General features: G+C 56.1%; 2 protein-coding genes across 2 annotated transcripts in view; one reads left to right on the top strand and one right to left on the bottom strand.

Annotated features, from left to right (window-relative positions):
* The window catches only part of LOC140680256 (uncharacterized), a 1,118,524-nt gene that overhangs the window by 424,324 nt on the left and 676,295 nt on the right, over nt 1–17,905 (top strand). The gene's annotated exons all lie outside the window — the stretch shown is intronic.
* Nucleotides 1–17,905, bottom strand: part of LOC140680875 (uncharacterized) — a 490,116-nt gene that overhangs the window by 372,382 nt on the left and 99,829 nt on the right. Inside the window, exon 2 of the mRNA XM_072919759.1 lies at nt 902–1,913. Within this exon, the coding sequence (XP_072775860.1) occupies nt 902–1,899 (998 nt within the window). The 5' untranslated portion in view covers nt 1,900–1,913. The remainder of the gene's footprint in view (nt 1–901; nt 1,914–17,905) is intronic.

Here is a 17,905-nt window from a genome sequence, read left to right as displayed (position 1 = left end):
CATACTGGAATCGTACTGGGATCGAATGGGACTGTACTGGCTTTGCACAGACACCATAGTGCCCCACACAATCCCTGCTCCCAAAGGGCGAACCGTGAGGGGAAAGGGGCGAGGAAAGGGAAAACCGTGAGGGGAAAGGGGCGAGGAAAGGGCGGGACCGTGAGGGGAGAGGGGCGGCTCAGGCCAAGGGCGGAACTGTGAGGGGACGCTCTGTGAGGCGGCGCTCTGCAAACAGAACTGCCACGGACTGGAAATGAATGGCAAAGAAATCACTAAGTCTGAAAGTTTTATTTGCTATCAAATACATCCCGGCCACCCAGCCCCACACAATCTCCATCTCACCGCTCCAAATTGGGATCCCACTTCTTCCAATCTCCTCCCAAACCCATCTCAACCTGGCAGCTGTGGATTCGAGTGAGTTTGGTGTGGGACTGGGTTTTTTTTGAGGTGGGAACAAGCAATATGAGGTGGGATTAAGGCTCTGTGGGTTAAAATTCAGTTGTTTTAAGTGGGATGTGAGTGGTTTTGAGGTGAAAGATCGATCCCTCTTGGCTTTTGGAGTGCAGAGCGATTGAGAAGAGAAAAAAATGAAGGTCAACACAAAAGGAGAAGCAGCCAGGTGTGTTCCCAACATGGATGACAGGGAATGTGGGGCACCAGGGCTGTGCCCAATGTGGGTCCTCCAGTGGGGGATGGAGTTTAGCTCTTCTCGCACTCGGGGCACTCACAGGGTTTCCCTTACTGGTGCCTCCGTTGGTGTTTGGTCAAGTTAGAGCTCTGTGAGAATCTCTTCCCACACCGGGGACACTCGTAGGGCCTCTCCCCAGTGTGGATGCGGCGATGCTGGATGAGGGTGGAGTTGTACCTGAATCCCTTCCCGCAGTCGGGGCAGCAGAAGGGCCTCTCCTCCCTGTGAACCCGATAGTGCTGGAGGAGACAGGAGCTGTTCCGAAAACTCTTCCCACACTTGGAACACTCGTAGGGCCTCTCCCCAGTGTGGATCCTCTGGTGCGTGATCAGGCTGGAGCTCCGGCTGAAGCTCTTCCCACACTCCCCACACTCGTAGGGCCTCTCCCCGGTGTGGATGCGCCGATGTCTGATGAGTTTTGAGTTTTCCCTGAATCCCTTCCCGCAGTTGGGGCAGCAGAAGGGCCTCTCCTCTGTGTGAACCGGATAGTGCCGGAGGAGACAGGAGCTGGTCTGAAACCTCTTCCCACACTTGGAACACTCGTAGGGCCTTACCCCAGTATGGGTCCTCTGGTGCACAATCAGGTTGGAGCTCTGGCTGAAGCTCTTCCCACACTTCCCACACTTGTAGGGCCTCTCCCCAGTGTGGATGCGCCGGTGCCTGGTGAGGTGGGAGTTTTGCTTGAATCCCTTCCCGCAGTGGGGGCAGCAGAAGGGCCTCTCCTCTCTGTGACTCTGATAGTGCAGGAAGAGATGGCATCTCCTCGTAAACCCCTTCCCACACTTGGAACACTCGTAGGGCCGTTCCCCAGTGTGGATCAGCTGGTGCTTGATCAGGCTGGAGCTGTGGCTGAAGCTCTTCCCACACTCCCCACACTCGTAGGGCCTCTCCCCAGTGTGGATCCTCTGGTGCACGATCAGCTCAGGCCTCCTCCTGAAGCTCTTCCCACACTCCGAGCACTTGTGGGGCTTCTCCCCATCATGGAGCTGCTCAGGGACCCCCAGCTCCGAGCTCTGGCTCCATCTCCGGCTGCCTCCCCGGCCCAGGGTGGGTCTTTCCCCCTCAGATGCCCGCGATCTGCCTTTGCAGCCCCTCCTCGTGCGGGATCTCCGGGGCTTTTCCTCCCCGTCGGGTTCCTGCGCCATGGAGCCGCTCAAAACGGCCTCTTCCACCAGGTTCTGCCGCGGGGATTTGTCCTCCCTGCTCTCCATCCTCAGCTCCTGCCCTGGGGGAGGAAGGACAAGGAGAAGTTCTTCCTCTTCCTCACAGCCTCCCAGGGGCTGGGAATGGGAAATCCTGGTTTGGGGAAAACAAGGGATGAGCACGTTGAGTTGGAAGCTCCCTCTGTCCCAGTCCATCTCTACAAGTCCCTGCCCTCCTGGGCTCCATAAAAACCTCCCAAACACCGAAATCCAGCCCTGAAAAAGCCTCCCAGGAGTTCCCCGTCCCTGCTCCCTCCCCTTTGCTGTTCGGGGCTCCCCCCTGTCCCAGCTGCTGGGGTCACGCTTGCATTGGGGGTCCCCCTTCTCCTCGCTGCCCGCCCTCCCCAGGCTGCCGCGAGTCCCAGCAATCCCAAAAGCTCCCCCCTCTTGGCTCTCCCCATTCAGGGGTGCCGGGGCTGTTTGGGCTCCCGGGCTCCCTTCTCCCCTTCTTCCCTGCTCTGGGCTGCCGGGGCTCCAAGGAGTCCCCCCAAGGGGCCTTTTCCACTCCGCTTCGCAGTTCTTCCTTCTCCAAACATTCCCCCAAAAAACCCAACCCAGGCACCCCCCAGGAGACCTGGCCCGAGCTCTCCCTCCCCGCTCACCTGCGGGATGGGGGGCGATGATCCCACAGGTGGGGGCTGCGAATTCAGGCAGGGCTGACCGCGCGCTTCTCTCTGCTCTGCTCCATACGCCTTTCAACCTCCTCTTCCTCTTCCTGACGCCCCTCCTCTTCCATCCCCCCTCCTCCTCCTCCTCCCTAAGCCCACCTCCCGCTGCTCCTCCATCCCTGCCCTTCTCTCCCTGCCCTTTTCCTTCCCCCTCCTCCTGCTCTCTAACCCCACCGCCTTCTGCTCCTTCATCCCTCATCTTCCATCCCTCCTCCTCCTCCTCCTGTGTCCCGTCCCCTCCTGCCTGTCCTCCTTTATCCCTTCCCTTCCATCCCCCCTCCTCTTCCTCGTCCTCCTCCTGCCCCTCTCTATCCCCACCTCCTTCTCCTCTTCCATCCCTCCCCTTCCATCCCCCCTCCTCCTCCTCCTCCCCATCCCCACCTCCCGCTCCTCCTTCATCCCTGCCCTTCCCTCCCTCCTCCTCCTCCCCCAGCAGCAGCGACACCCTCGGTTCCCGTTCCCGCAGCCCCGGCAGCCCGCGGCAGGAGCGGGGATGGAGCCGGGACAGGTCGGGATGGGCAGCGCGGGGCTCTCGGCTGCTCCCAGCCGCTGTTCCAGGGGGGAACCCGGCCCGGGCCAAAGGAGAGGCAAACTGGGCAAACTGGGGGCTGCACATCCAAACTGGGGCTGCCTGGGGACCCTGCCTGGGCACTGCCGGCCCTTGGGGCTCCTCTCAGGAGATCAGGAGGGGGGAACGCACAGAGGGCTCGGGGATGCCAGGAGTGGCAGCATTGGGAAGGACTGGTTTGTACTGGGATTGTACTGGAATCATACTGGGAGCAGCTGGGCCCATGCCAGGGCAGACTGCAGTCACCCCGAGGGAGACTGGGATCGTACTGGGATCATACTGACACAGAGTAGGAGCCTACGGGGGCCAACTGAGACCATGCTGGGGGCAAATGGGATATACTGGGAGTGACTGGGAGCATGATGAGGGTGACTGGCAGCAGCTGTGAGCAACTGGGATCATGCTAGGAGCAACTGGGAGGAACTGGGAGTCACTGGGTGCCTGCTGGGGATGACTGGAAACGACTGGGCTTATACTGGGATCATGCTGGAGGTGACTGGGATCATACTGGCAGTGAGTGCCACGACACTGAGGCTGACTGGGAGCGGTTGTGAGCAAATGGGATCGCGCTGGAAGGAACTGGGAGTGAGTGGGAATGTGCTGGAAGGAATGGGGAGACACTGTGAGAGACTGGGAGGGACAGTGAGGGTGAAAGGGGCAACTGGAATCATGTGGAGCACAACTGGTTCATATTGGCACTGACTGGGAGCACACTAGTGTCATCTCTGGATCATACTGGGAGGGACTGGACTAATACTGGCAGTGTCTGAGAGTGACTGGGAACACACCATGCACAGCATCCCTGTACTGGGGGTGACTGGGAGCAACTTGGAGCACTCTGGGAGCAAATGCATCATACTGGGATTGACTGGGCTGAGGTAGCTGGAGGCAACTGGGACCATACTGCGAGTGATTGGAAGTTACTGGGATTATATTGGGACCATACTGGGAGTGCTGGCATGTGACAAGGATCATACTGGAGGTTACTGGGCTCATACTGGTGATGAAAGGAAGCAACTGGGATCCCACTTTGGGCTACTGGGAGCAACTGAGAAAAACTGGGATCATGCTGCAAGCAAACTGGAGGAATTGGGAATGACTGGATGCAGGCTGGAGACAACTGGGACATACTGGGCATGACTGAGATCATACTGGGATAACAAGCACCTTCCTGGGATCACTGGGAGTGTCTGGGAATGACCACAGAGATGCTGAAGGCAACTGGGATTTACTGGGGATGTCTGTAACCTTACTGGGGTGACTGGGAACAAACTGGGAACAACGGGGACCATGCTGGGGAGAACTGAGAGCGAGTGGAAGTGAGTGGGTCTACACCGGGGACAACTGGGCATGACTGGGACCATGCTGGGAGCAACTGGGATCATATGGGGAGTGATGGGGTTGATACAAGGGACAACTGGGGGCAACTGGGATACACTGGGAGAGACTGAAACCACAGTGGGGGTAAATGGGAACAACTGGAACCACAGTGGATGATAATGGGAGCAGCTCTGCCCATGCTGGATTCATACTGGGATCCTACTGGAACTGGCTGGCATCATACTGGGAATGACTGGAAGTGTGCTGGCTGGGACTGGAACCATGCTGGAGGTGACTGGGAGCAACTGGGCCCACACTGGGAGTGACAGGGAGTCATTCTGGGCAGGGCTGGAATCATACTGGGAGTGACTGGAACCATACTGGGGGGGACTGGGTGCAGCTGGGATCATCCTGGGAGCCACTGGGATTCCAGCAGGTGTGAATGGATCCTGGCTGGGGGTCACTGGGAGCTACTGGGCCCATGTTGGGAGGAAAATCTGGACACATTGGAAGCAACTGGGACCAACTGGAAGGTACTGGAACCGTGCTGAGGGGACTGAGACCACAAATGGGGAAATTGGGTTCATACTGGGAGCGACTGGGACCACACTTTGGACAACTGCCAGAAACTGGGATCATGCTGGAGGCAACTGGGAGTAACTGGGAAAGACTGCGATCATTCTGAGGTCACCAGAACATTACTGGGCCAACTGGAATATACTGGGAGTGTCTGTGACCATACTGGGGGGACTGGAACCACACTGGGAACAGCTGGGACCATGCTGGGGACAGCTGAGAGTGAGTGGGACCATGCTGAGTGGGACTGGGACTATTCTAGGGACACCTGGGATCATACAGGGAGGAACTGGGAACAACTGCAACTATTCTGGCAGCAACTGGGATCATACTGGGATCACAGTGGGAGCAGCCGGGTCCATGCTGGGTGAGACTGGGAGGAGCCAGGTCCATGGAGGGTGACAGGAATCATACTGGGATTGACTGGGAGTGGCTGTGAACAACTGGAATCATGCTGAAAGTAACTGGGAGGAAGTGGGAGGGACTGGGAGCATGCTGGGAGTGACTGGGATATACTGGGAGAGACTGGGATTCATAGGGATCATACTGGTGGTTACTGGGGTCATGTTGGCATTGACAGGGAGCAACTGGGATCACACTGGGGGGCACTGGCATCATACTGGGAGTGACTGGGATCATACTGGGATTACAGTGGGTGCCAAGGGACCCTGACTGGGGGTTACTGGGAGCTGCCAGGTTTATGCTGGGAGCCAAATTCACACACCCTGAGAGCAACTGGGAATGACAGGAGTCATGCAGGTGACAACTGGGATGTACTGGCAGTGACTGGGATAAAACTGGGGGCAGCTGAACCATGCTGAGGTAACTGGGAGTGCCTGGCAAAGACTCTGGGAATGTTCCAGGCAACTGGGATGTACTGGGAGTACCTAAGAACATGCAGGTGGTGACTGGGACCACACTGGGAGCCACTGGGAATGTGCTGGGGGCAACTGGGACCATGCTGGGGGCAAGTGTGAGTGACTGGGGCCCTGCTGGGGCAGACTGGGATCATACTGGACTCATATTGGGATCATACTGGGAGTGACTGGGACTATACTAGGAGCAACTGGGAGAAGTGGGAACACACCGGAGAAAAGTGGGAGCAACTGGGACTTGCTGAGGGCAAATAGCATCATAATGGGGAATGACTGAGAATGACTGGGCTCATACTGGGAGAAACAGGGATCCTGCAGGGAGTGAGGGGAAGTGACCAGGATGATACTGGGACTGACTGGGCTCATCCTGGGAGTGCCCAGGAAACTGGAAGCACACAGGGGTAGGAACTGGGCACCTGCTGGGAGCAGCCCCTGGCGGTCCCGGTACCCCCGAACCCCTTTCCCGGCCATGCCACCCCTCCAGCCCCAGCACCCCCATTGCCGGGTGCCGGCACTGCCAGGGGTCCCCCCTCTCGGGGTCCCCGCTGGGGCTCCTGGGGCTCTCCTCTCTCTGCGCTCCCGCCCAGGGAAGCCGCGGCTCTCCCGGGGCTCCCCAAATCCGGGGTCCCCCCGCCGCTCCCGCCGCTCCCGCGCGGTCCCCACGCGGCCCCGGCAGAGCTCGGAGGGCCCGGCCGGGAAGCCCAACCCGCACCGCGGGGGGACCCGCATCCCCCCGGCCCCGCCGGGGCTCTGCCGCCACCCGCACCGGGACCCCCCAAAAACACCTCCCGGGGACCCCCGATGTCCCCCCGAGGGCAGCTGCGGCTCGGCCTTGGAGCCCCGCCAGCTCCAAACATCCCCCCAAAAACCCCAAACCCAGGGAGCCCCGGGATATTTGGGGCCAGCTCCCCCTGCCCGGGCACCTGCGGGATGGGGGCGACGCTCCCGGGGTGCTGCGAGTTCAGACAGAGCCGGAGCCCCGCGGTTCATCCTCCCCGCTCCTCCTGCTGCTCCCGCTGCCGCTCCGCCTCTTCCTCCCTCCTCCTCCTCCTCCCCGCAGCCGCGGGAGGGGCGGGGATGGAGCCGGGACGGGTCGGAACGCAGAGAGGGGTGGGGGGATGCCAGGAGTGACTGGGCTGTACTGGGATCATACTGGGAGCAGCTCCTGCGTGACTGATCCTACTGGGATCATACTGGGATCATACTGGGAGTGAGGAGGAGCAGCGCGGTGGCTCCAGCGCTGGGGCTGGGGGCGCTCCTGGCGGGCGAGGGGGGAGTGGGACCCCGGCACCAGGACCCTGAATCGCCATTGGCGGCACCGGGACACCCCCTGCTCCCCTTATCCTGCACAGGGACCCCCCTGAATCCCCCATTTCCGGACATCAGGGCCCCATGCTCCCCTTTTCCCTGCTCCCAGCCTCTAGATTTCCCGTGTGCCTGATCCTGGAACGCCTTGGAACACCTTGGACCCCCATTGCTGCCTTTCCCAGCCCCCAGCCCCACCTTTGTGCAAAGCCAGAGACCCTCTGAACTCCCCCTTCCCAAACACCCCGGGTGTTCCCACCCTGGTACCCCTTTTTGGGAAACCCTGGACTCCCCTTTCCTGGGCTCAAGGACCCCTGGAACTCCCTTCTACCTCTCCATCCTTGCCCCCCCATTTCCGTGACCCTGAGACCCCCCTGCACCCCCATTCCTGAGAACCAAGACACCCTTTTACCCCTTTGCCCGGCAGTGAGACACTCCTGCACCCCCTTATCCGGCACCAACACAACCTGTTCCCAGCCCCCGCCTCTCCCAGCCCCCAGCCCCACCCTTTTCCCTGACCTGGGACCCCTGGGCCCCCATTCCTGCCTTTCCCAGCTCCTCCTTTCCTCATGTTCAGGAGCCCTGGCACCCCCTTTCCTGGGCACAGGATTCCCTGGACACCCCATCCCAGCTCTCCCAGTCCCTGCACCCCCTTTCCTTGGCTCTCAGCCCCTGAACCTCCTTCCCAGCTCTGCCTGCTCTTCATGTCCCCCTTTGCCTTGGCCTGTGGACCCCCCTGGATCCCCAAATTCTCAGCCCCCTCAGCTCCCCAAAATCTCTGTGTCCCCCCAAGTTCTCTACTCCCTACAGTTCCTGGAAGTGGCGCTGTCAGAGCCCGGCCCGGGGGTCCCCCAGTCCTTGATTGTGGGGGACGTGGACGGGACCCCCTGCGAGCGCTGCGGCAGCGAGCGGGGCCAGATGGAGGCACAGACACCGGGGATGGGGGCGGGAGCTGAGCTGGGATATTGGGACAGCCAGAGCTGGGATATTGGGACAGCCAGAGCTGGGATGTTGGGATAGCCAGAGCTGGGATATTGATATAGCCAGAGCAGGGACATTGGGATAGCCAGACCCAGCTCAAGGACAGGAACCGGCCCGTGGCCCACAGTGACCTGGAGACGGGGCCGGTACAACCAGAGCAGGGGTGGTGGCAGGAGCCGGGGGCTGTGCTGGGATCTGTGGGAATGGAGGACTCTGAGGGGCTGGGATGGGATCTCTGGGGATGGGGGGGATCTGTGGGGCTGGGATGGGAATCCAGGGAGCTCCAAGGGGCTCCCTGGGGCTGGGACACGACTCCATGGGTCTGTTCTCTCCTCGTTCCCAGGTCTCCACACAGTGCAGGGGGTTTCCAGCTGTGACATCCTTTCCAATGGAGCATCCACAGATCCCACCAGTATGGCTACGAGGGCTGGGATTTCATCTCCTTCCAGCTGGGATCCGGGAGCTTTGCAGTGTCCAACGGTGCCGTCTGGATATCCCAGAGGTGCTGGGAATCCAGAGGGATCACGGTGGAGCAGATGAAGCATTACTTGGGACACACCTGTGTGGAAAGGCCCCCAAAATACATCAGATATGGTCAGGAGGCTCTGGAGCACAAAGGTGGGTGTAGGAAGGAAAGGGCAATTCCTATGGGAATGGGGGATTCAGGAATGGGGGACTTGGGAATGCAGGAATTGCCATGGAATTTCCATGGCCAGATCTCACTCTCATCCCAGTCAGGTGAGAATTCCATGGATGGACCCCCCCTAACCCACTGCCATGGGAATTCCATGGGGAAATGATTGGAATTGATAACCAATCCAATGAGAGCAGTGCAATGAGAAGTAATCCCTGCTGGGATTCCATGGGACATTGATCCCAATCCTTTGCCCAGGCCGGCTCTGCTGTGCCCGTGGCAGCACCAGGGGAGTGCCCTGTCCCTGCCCTGAGCCCAGCAGGAGCCTTTCCTTGGGTGTTCCGTGCCCTGCCCAGGGCAGGAGGGCACTGCCGGAGCGGCTTTGGTGGCCCCGGGCACCCGGCTGGGCTGCAGCCACTGCAGGGGCTCCTGAGGAATGTTCCAGAGCAGAGCTGAAAGCAAACAGCAGTTTCTGGAGGGGATTCTGCCCCTGGGCCTGTGCTGGGAGCCTGAGTCAACAGCCCAAAGTGCTGGGGCTCAGTGTCCCTCAGCCAGGCCGTGTTCCCTGGCTGTGCCCTGTCCCTGTCTCTGTGCCCTGTCCCTCAGCTGTCCCCTGTCCCTCGGCTGTGCTCTGTCCATGCCAACTGTCCCCTGTCCCTGTCCCCTGTCCCTGTCCCTGTCCCTCAGCTCTGTGGGGCCAGGTATGGCAGCAGGACCCGGGGCAGCCCTGGGGGAGAACAACCCTGAGCCCCAGCTGGGCCAGTTCCCCCAGTTCCCCCCAGGCCACTCCCAGCATGAGCCCTGTGGCTCCTAGTCACCCCCAGTATGGTCCCTGTCACTTCCAGTTACACTCAGTGTGATCCCAGTATCATCCCAGTCACTCCCAGTGTGATCCCAGCATGATCCCAGCATGTTCCCAGGTGTTCCCATTCACCCCTATAATAGTTCCAGGCACTCCCAGTATGGTTCCAGTCCTTCCCAGTATGATCCCAGTATGAACCCAGTCTTGTGCCCACATTCTGTAGGGTTGAGAGGAAGCTGTTCCCTGTGATTCTTTGGGAGTAGAAAGGCTTGTGCGATCAGAATTCCTCATGAAGGGAAAAATTGTGAGTCCGTGCAGCACAGCTGGACTGAGATTTCTTGTCCTGGGTTCACTGTTTGTACTTCTGGAACAACAAAGATTTCCTCTAGGCCATGGAGAGTGTCATCTATAACTAAAATGTCAAAAAAAACCCCTTTTGGGCCATGCTTGCCTGTGGGAACACGATAAACATCCTTATTATTAAAGTCAATGGACAAAGCAGTTACCAACTGGCGCCGTGTTCCCATCTGTATCACTCTGTGGGTTGGATCCTCTCCAGGTGTCCTGGGATCTCCTGGGATGATGCATGGTTGGGTCTGGATGGCTTTTGATTTGTTGTCTTTGCACAGGACCTGGCCACGCTCCACTGGAAGTTTCCCAAACACTGCTGGTAGCGCTGCTGGTTCTGGGGTCTTTGGTAGGTGTTTTGGGGGTTTTGGGTAGGTGACCTGTCCGGACAGTCCTTTATAAAATGTGCAAATTCCCCACAGTGATAGCAGCAGGCCTGGTCTTTGGAAGTTACTGCTGCAACTGCACCAGAAACTCCTTCTGCAATGCCCTTAGCAACTGCTTGGGCCGCTGTGTTTTCAGAGGACAAATGACGTGTACAGCTTTCCACCATTTGCTCTCTGGTGGGTTCTATATCCAAGGGTAGGGCCTCAGAATTGTTTTACATTGTTCATTTGCATTCGATAAGGCAAGCTGGCACAACAGTTCTTTTCTTGCCTCTTGTGCTCTCTATCTGTTTTTCCAGAGCATCTTTAATTCTGTCTACAAACTTGATAAATATTTCATCTACTCCTTGTTTAATACTAGAGAAGTGTTGGGTAGGGGTAGAGTCATCTGGGGTAAGGAGCAAGGAGGTTTTTGCTGCAATAACCAAGTCTTGTAGTGCTGCCTTAAGTAAGGTGTTAGCTTGGTCACAGGGTTTCTGTAAATCCCTTTCTCCAGCCAGCTGTTGGACTGTAAAATCTGGCCTATTTCATTCTTGTGCATAGATGTCTGATAAAGTTTTGAATCATCTTTTCCAATACTTTTCCAATAGCATGTATTCTGCAGGGGAAAGAAGGCAGTGAGCAATGTTTTTAAGATTGCGAGGTACCAAAATATGTGCTGAAAAGGGAGCTTACAGGAAATTTCTAAAAATATGTGAACCCCTCCCATGTTCTTTGGCTATATTTCGTAGTTGTACCAGTTCTTTATTTGTGTTAGGTTCCCACGTTGTTTCAGTGGTCTCCCCTCTTTTCCCCTTTATATAAATTGCTGGGAAGGCAGAAATTCTCTGAGCCAGTTCCCAATCCCCTGCCCGAGTCACTTCCATTTTGATTAGAGCCCATGGATCAATGTCCTCTATGTCACTATCAGACTCACTGTGCTCAGAGGAGGAGTGAGAGCGAGCAGGAGGCGCACTCCGCTTTGTTGGGCGTGTTGGAGCGAGGGTTGGCAGGGGTGTGGGGGGCTGGACAGAGTGTGAGGGGGCAGCTGGCTGGGCTTGGCTAGAGGGAGGCGGCAGTGGAGCGGCAATGGCAGCGCCACTGTGGCACAGCCTGCGCAGGGCTGAGGTGCGTGGGGAAGTGGGGTGCCCCCGTGGGGGTCTCGGAGGTGCCGCTCGGGGGGCGCTGAGGGTGGGTGGGTGGGTGCAGCGCTTGGGGATGAGGGCAAGGGAGGAGCGGGGCAGAGGAGGCGGTGGGGCTGGGGGAGCTGCTGCCATCACGGCGGGGCTGCGGCGGGCAGGCAGGCAGGGATGGGAGCGGGCTGGGGAGAGCCGCAGCGGGGCTGGGAGGCACGGCTGCAGGGCTGGGGGAGTCACGGGGGCTGCGCGGAGGTTTTGGGGTGAGGCAGGGCGTTCCCGATGGAAACCGACACAGTTACAGCCCAACACTGAGCGGGGCACGGGGCGCGCAGCGCGCCGCGTGTTGCGGGACCGCGGAGCGGAATCCGCGCTCGCCGCGTCCGAGGGGGAGCGAGGGATGGGTGGGCTCCACGGACCCCGCGGGTGGGTGGCGTGGTACAATGTTTGTGTTCCCCGTCCCGGGGACTGAGAGAGGAATGTTATCTGGCAAATTAGCATTTGAAGGGACAGTGTCTGTTGAGAAAGATAAGGGTGGAATTTCCTCAGCAGAAGGAAGCTGCAGAGAATTTGTCTTTTCGACTGCTTTAGTAATTGAGAGAAATAGAGGTAGAAACTCTGTTACAGAAAAGTTTTCATCAGTTTCGAAAGCGTATATTGTTGTCCCTACTGTGTCCCCAAAAGAATCTAAACTGATAGTATGTGTGTTAGTGTTTGGAAACTGGGAAATAATCTATTCTATAAATTTTTTTGAGTTAGTTTTTGAAATACTGCCTTTAGAGAAAGAAAAGCTGTTAGCAGACAAGATTTCTAGGATTTATAAATATAAGTCTCTCTCATTCTGGAATATTTTTAATTTACTAGATTTTGATCCCATTTCAGTATAGTTCTCTTCCCCCCACCCTCCCACCCCCCCCACCAGTAAAAAGAAAAAAAAAAAAAAACAAAAAACAAAAAAGGACCCAAGATAAAAGTGCGCAAAAAGGCTGTTTTAAACCTACACTTCTTCAGCCGAATGTGGGTCAAGGAACTGCTGGGTGAGTGGTCTGCCGTCCAACTCCTGAAGATTTTATCCCAGATGGCGATATGGAGGTTCATCAGATGCCTCTTCAGATAACTTCTACAACGGAGGAGTTACCTTCAAGGGGCCATCGCCGCCCGAGGCAGTGACAATTCATGAGGAATGCTGCTCTCAGGGGTGCCAGGATGCCAGTACTCCGTTAGTGTAATGCAACCTGGGGTCCCAGGGGTCCGTCCAACCCCGGCTGCCATAGGTGTCCCGGATAGCACTGGGCTGATGGGCTCAGCCTGTCCAGGTCCCTCAGGCAGCCTCCCAGGCACGGGCAAACTCAGCGAGCAGCTCTGGAGTGATTTCAGCTCTTTGGTGAATTCAGCTCTTAGTGATTTCAGCTCTTTGCTCGCTAACTGCCTCGGCAGACACAGGGATGAGAGAGAGAGAAGGCTGTATGCGGTTCCACAGCCGTGTCTTTATTGGCAGCTCCTGTCAAAGGGACAGTGACAGCTCTTCTGCCAAACTGGGCAGAAATGGGTACAGGAGTGTTGGAAATTGTCCACTTGCCAGGGTCAGGGCGAATGTGAGCCATGGTCTTACAGAGAGATAACAAGGGTCCAAATGTGGAAGAGGGGCTTCTTTGGTCCAGTCATCATGACTCAGATTTCTTATCTTAGGTAACTGATCCCCAGTGAGGCCTTACAGGGCCTCTGACTGCTACAGATACAGAAAAACCAGATTGGTTAATTGAAATAAAACACCATCACCATTGACCAATTAAGAAATTGCCCTTTGGTAAACAAATCTCCATAACACATTCCACATGTGCACAACAACAGGTGCAGCAAGTGAAGATAAGAATAGTTTCTCATTCTTTTCTCTGAGCTTTCTCACAGCTTCCCAGGAAAATCCTGGGAGATCTCTCTCTCTGCTCAGAGGATATGTGATTACCACAGGTCAGTTGTGACAATGCAGGTCCAAGGACACCACAGTGACACTACAGAACCTCATGGAACCAATGGTCCATGGTGACCTTGTGCAGCCGCAGCGTCACAGAGGAGCCGTTGTGACACAGCGAGGGCACATGGAGCCCAGGGGCCATTGTGACACATCAGGGCTCTGTGGAACCACGAAGCCATTGTGACATTGCAAGGCCTCATGGAAGCACGGGGCCATTGTGACACTGCAGAAGCAAAGGGAACATTGTGACACTCCAGGGCCTCATGGAGCCAAGGAGACCATTGTGACACTTTGGGGTCCATGGAACCAAGGGAACATGGAACAGGTCTGGCTGGCTGGGCCTCCTGGGGACCACCTGACCACCTTGGCATGTCGCGGGCTGCTTCTCATCTGTTCCTGAAGCCCTGGGGCTCTGGGCTTTCCTTCCTATGGGAGAGAACTGTTCTTCTCCTCCAGGGAACCAGGGCCAAAACCAGGATTTCTTCTCCAAATTTCCTTATATTGCAAGGATTGTTTCCAGATTACATCTGCCAGGAGAAACAGGTCTGGCTGCCTTGGCCACGCAAGGGCCACCTCTCATCTGCCTTTCAAACACTGGAACCATATGCTTTTTTTTCTTATGAGAAAAAAACCCATTCATCTCCACCAGGCACCCATGGCCAAAACTGGGGATCTGCCTCCAGAATTCCCTATATCCAAGGACAGCTCCCAGACAGAAGCTGCCAGGACTGACAAGTCTGGCTGGCCTTGGCTTCCTGAGGGCTGGTATTCATGTGCCTCTGAAACACCGGGGCTCTGTTCTTTTCTTCCTAATGTAAATAATTCTTCCTATCCAGGAACCCACAGCCAAAATTGAGATTCCACCTCCAAAATGCCCTGTGTCCAAGGATAGCCCCTGACGAAAGGTGTCAGGAGAGTCAGGTCTGGCTGGCTTGGCCTAAGGGTGCCCACCTCTCATCTTCTTCCAGAACACTTGGACTTGTACTTCTCTTTCCTGTAGGAAAAAATCATTCATCCTGTCATGGCCAAAACTGGGATTCCACCTCCAAAACTCCCTAGATCCGAGGATTAATGCTTTGAGAAATGTTTTTTGTTGATTTAATGACCTATTAAACCTTTTCCCAAAGTTTCTCTTATCTTCTATGTTGCCAGAAAGGATGTTTTATTGTTTTGAGCTCCTGAGAATCTCTTGTTGGTATTTCTCCAGTGCATCCAATTCAGAGGACACAAATAATTGTAATTCCTCATAAATGTCTCCTTGAGAGAGTTGTTTGGGGGATGGGGGTCAGGGCTTGTGTGTCCTGCTGGGCACAGCCCAGGCAGGGCTTTCACAGCCCCATCCCACACTCCATTTCCCAGCTGGAGCCACTGGTGCCTCTGAGTTCTGCTGCCCCAGCCCCAGGGCCGCTCTCCTTGTCTGCCCATTCCCCCAGGGTCTCTGGGCAGTGATGGCCTCAGTGGGGGCTGCTGACATCCTCAGCAACTTGGAGGCTGCTGCTGAATTTTACTGCTCCAGAGGCTTCTTCAGCCTTCAGCTCCTCAGTGCAGGAATTCAGTGCCCCAGGGCTCATTAACATTCAGAACACCTTAACAAGCCAAGCCCTGGGAATCATTTAAGTTTTCAAATCTCTTGTGGTTGATTACACTATATTTAAAAGGACAGTGAGAAAAGATTTCTTCAGGTCCTGTTTAGTTTTTTTTACTCCTAATAAACTGATGTGTGAAATCTCCAATTGACACTGAATCCAAGTGCCTCCTCATGCAGTTGGAATAGATATGAAAATCAAGACCCTTTGTGGCTGACAATCCATCGGACTCTGTCCCTACCCCCACCCCACCATTTCCCCCATCCAAGCCCTGGCACTCAGAGCAGCCTTGTGCAAATCTGAGCTCCCTCCAGCCCAGGCTGCACCTGCGGGTTTCAGCTCCTTGGCTCCAACTCCCACCTGCTTTCCTTGGAGAAGGAGCTGCCCCAGACACAGAGGGATGTTCATTTATTGCCAGCCAACAAAGGCAAGGGAAGGCACAGCTCCATCAAATGCAAAAGTCATTCCTCTGCTGGATATTAAATCCACTTTGCACAGCAGACAGCCTCAGAGCAATGGAAAACACCTTCTGTGCCCACCACAGATCCCAAGGTCCCCCCAAACCCTCCCTGCCTCGATTCTGCCCAGATTTGCTCTTTGCACACACGAGTCACAGGCTGAAGGCAGGAGCTCCCTCCATGCCCAGAGGGAGGAAAAGAGGGAAAGTGGATGAAGAGCTCTCCTGTGCAGAGCCAAGGTCCAAGTGCCCCTGCAGTGGGAACCACAACTCATCATGTTTGTGTCCTTTGGGCTCAGGGACTGGTGACACTCAGAGGCACAGAAAGGTTTCTTGCCAACAAACACAAGCTGAACATTTGAACAGTTTAAAAACCATCACAGCTCTTCCCTCAGCTCTCTGTGTTGTCCCAGCAGCATCTGACATCCCCATCCCCAAGGGATTTCTGTACAGGAGCAGTTTTAGACAGAGACATAAGAAAAGGTAATTCTGTGATAGATATAAAAACAATAAGGATGTTGATTGATATGATATTTATTTGAACTTCAGAAAGAGTGGAAAACTCCCTGACGTTCAAAGCATGAAACCAGTTAGTTGAGAGGCTCTAGAGTGACCAGAGAGCACCAAGAGGAGTAAATCTGGGAGCAACAGGAAGTACATAGATGCAGCTGGTCTAGTGAAGAGACGTCCTCAGACATGGCCATTTCAACAGGAGAGCGGGAAACACCTGATGGAAGAGGGAGAGGAAGTAATACACGGAATACAGGCGACACAAGTGGATGGGAAGACCAGTATTTCTTGTCCTTCTTGCACTAGTACACTCCCAGGAAATTCCTGTTCCTGGTGGAAAAACTTCGCCGTTTCTTAATAGTACTCAAGTGACTCAGATAATAAAGATGTGGTTCTATATTATGAAACTAACAGGTATTAAAACCTGTGCCCCTTTCCAGGCAGACATCAGCTGTGTGCCCATGAACAGGCAGTGCCACTTATGCCCTGAGGTGCTGAGATGGGGTTGGATCTCTCAGAGAGGAGCTGAGGGAGAGCAGAGCACCTTGCAAGCTGCAGGTCCCTGCCAGCCCTGCAGGGCTCCTGTGCCATCAACATCTGCTCTGTTCCAGTCTGGAACAGGGCCCAGCACGGTGCCAGGACCATCAGAGAGCTGAGGTGTGTGCTGGAATTCCATGCCCTCCCCATGGCACAGCAGCCCTGCATTTCCCTGCTCCAGCCTTGCTCTCCAGCACAGCCATGGAGGCTCTTTGGGCTCCTGAGTGTTCCTGCAGCCCCCAAGGGCAGCTGAGCTCTGCCTTTGGCACAGGCAGCCCTGGCCAGCGCAGGCCATGCTCAGCAATTCCTTGTCTGTGCCCGGCCTTGCTGCCAGCCCCAGCTCAGCAGCCAGGGCTGCCAAGGGCTGGCACAGACAGAGGCTGGTGCTGACAAATGTCCTGGGCCCCTCCCTGCTCTGTCCATGCCCCAAGGGCACAGAGCAGCCTCCTCTCTCGGGCTCTTGCCTGTTTTCAATGCCTTGCCCAGGCGCTGGCCCTGCCCCACAAGGCCTGGGCTGAGTCCTGCCCCTGCCCGCTCAGCCAGGCTGAGATGGACACTGATGGTTCCTGTGCCAGGCTCTCCCAGCCCAGCCCAGCTCCCTGCAAGCTCTGCCAGCTGCCCTGAGCTCTGGGCAGCACCAAGGGCCTCTCCCCAGCACAGCCCAGCCGGCTCTGGCCCCACAGCTCTGCTCAGGCCTGGCTGCTCTGGGCACTGCCCCACGGCCTCAGCCCCTGCCAAGGGCACAGCAGCAGCTGCAGCTCAGCCAGGACTCAGCCCCAGCCATGGGGGAAGGGGCTTGGCCAAGGCCAAAGGAGCTCCCTGGCTGCCCTGCTCCCCTCTGGCTGAGGTGCTGAGAGCTCTGCAGCCCCTCCTGCCATCCCATCTGCCCAGGCCAGCACAAGAGCCCCGGCCTTGGGGCCCTGCAGAGCTGCTCCTGCTCCAGGCCCAGGGCCCATCCCAGAGCTGGGGCAGCCACAAAGCTGTGCCCATTTCTGCTCATTGCTGCTCTGATGGGCATGGATCCTCAGCCCTTTGGAGGATGCTGATAAATTTTACTTCTCCAGAGGTCTCTTCTTTCTTGAGCTCTTCTTCTTCAGGAATTCAGAGAGAAAGCTCATAAACAGTTGTTCAAAACACCCAAACAAGACTAGCCCATGGGAATAATTAAACTCTTCAATTCTTCTGTGGTTAATTAGACAGTTTTCAAAAGTTTATTCAAGATGAATCTACTATATTGAAAACAATGCCAAGATAATAGTTTTCTCCTGTTAAATTTTCTTTTCCTGTTGATAGATTGAGACCAGCAATGTCCAGTTGCTATTGATCCTCAGCACCTCCTAATGCAGTCTGAATAGAGATGAAAATCAAAGCTTTT

This window comes from Taeniopygia guttata, chromosome 30, assembly GCF_048771995.1.
Source record: "Taeniopygia guttata chromosome 30, bTaeGut7.mat, whole genome shotgun sequence".
Classification (NCBI taxonomy): domain Eukaryota; kingdom Metazoa; phylum Chordata; class Aves; order Passeriformes; family Estrildidae; genus Taeniopygia; species Taeniopygia guttata.
This window is presented reverse-complemented; position numbering and strand designations above follow the sequence as displayed.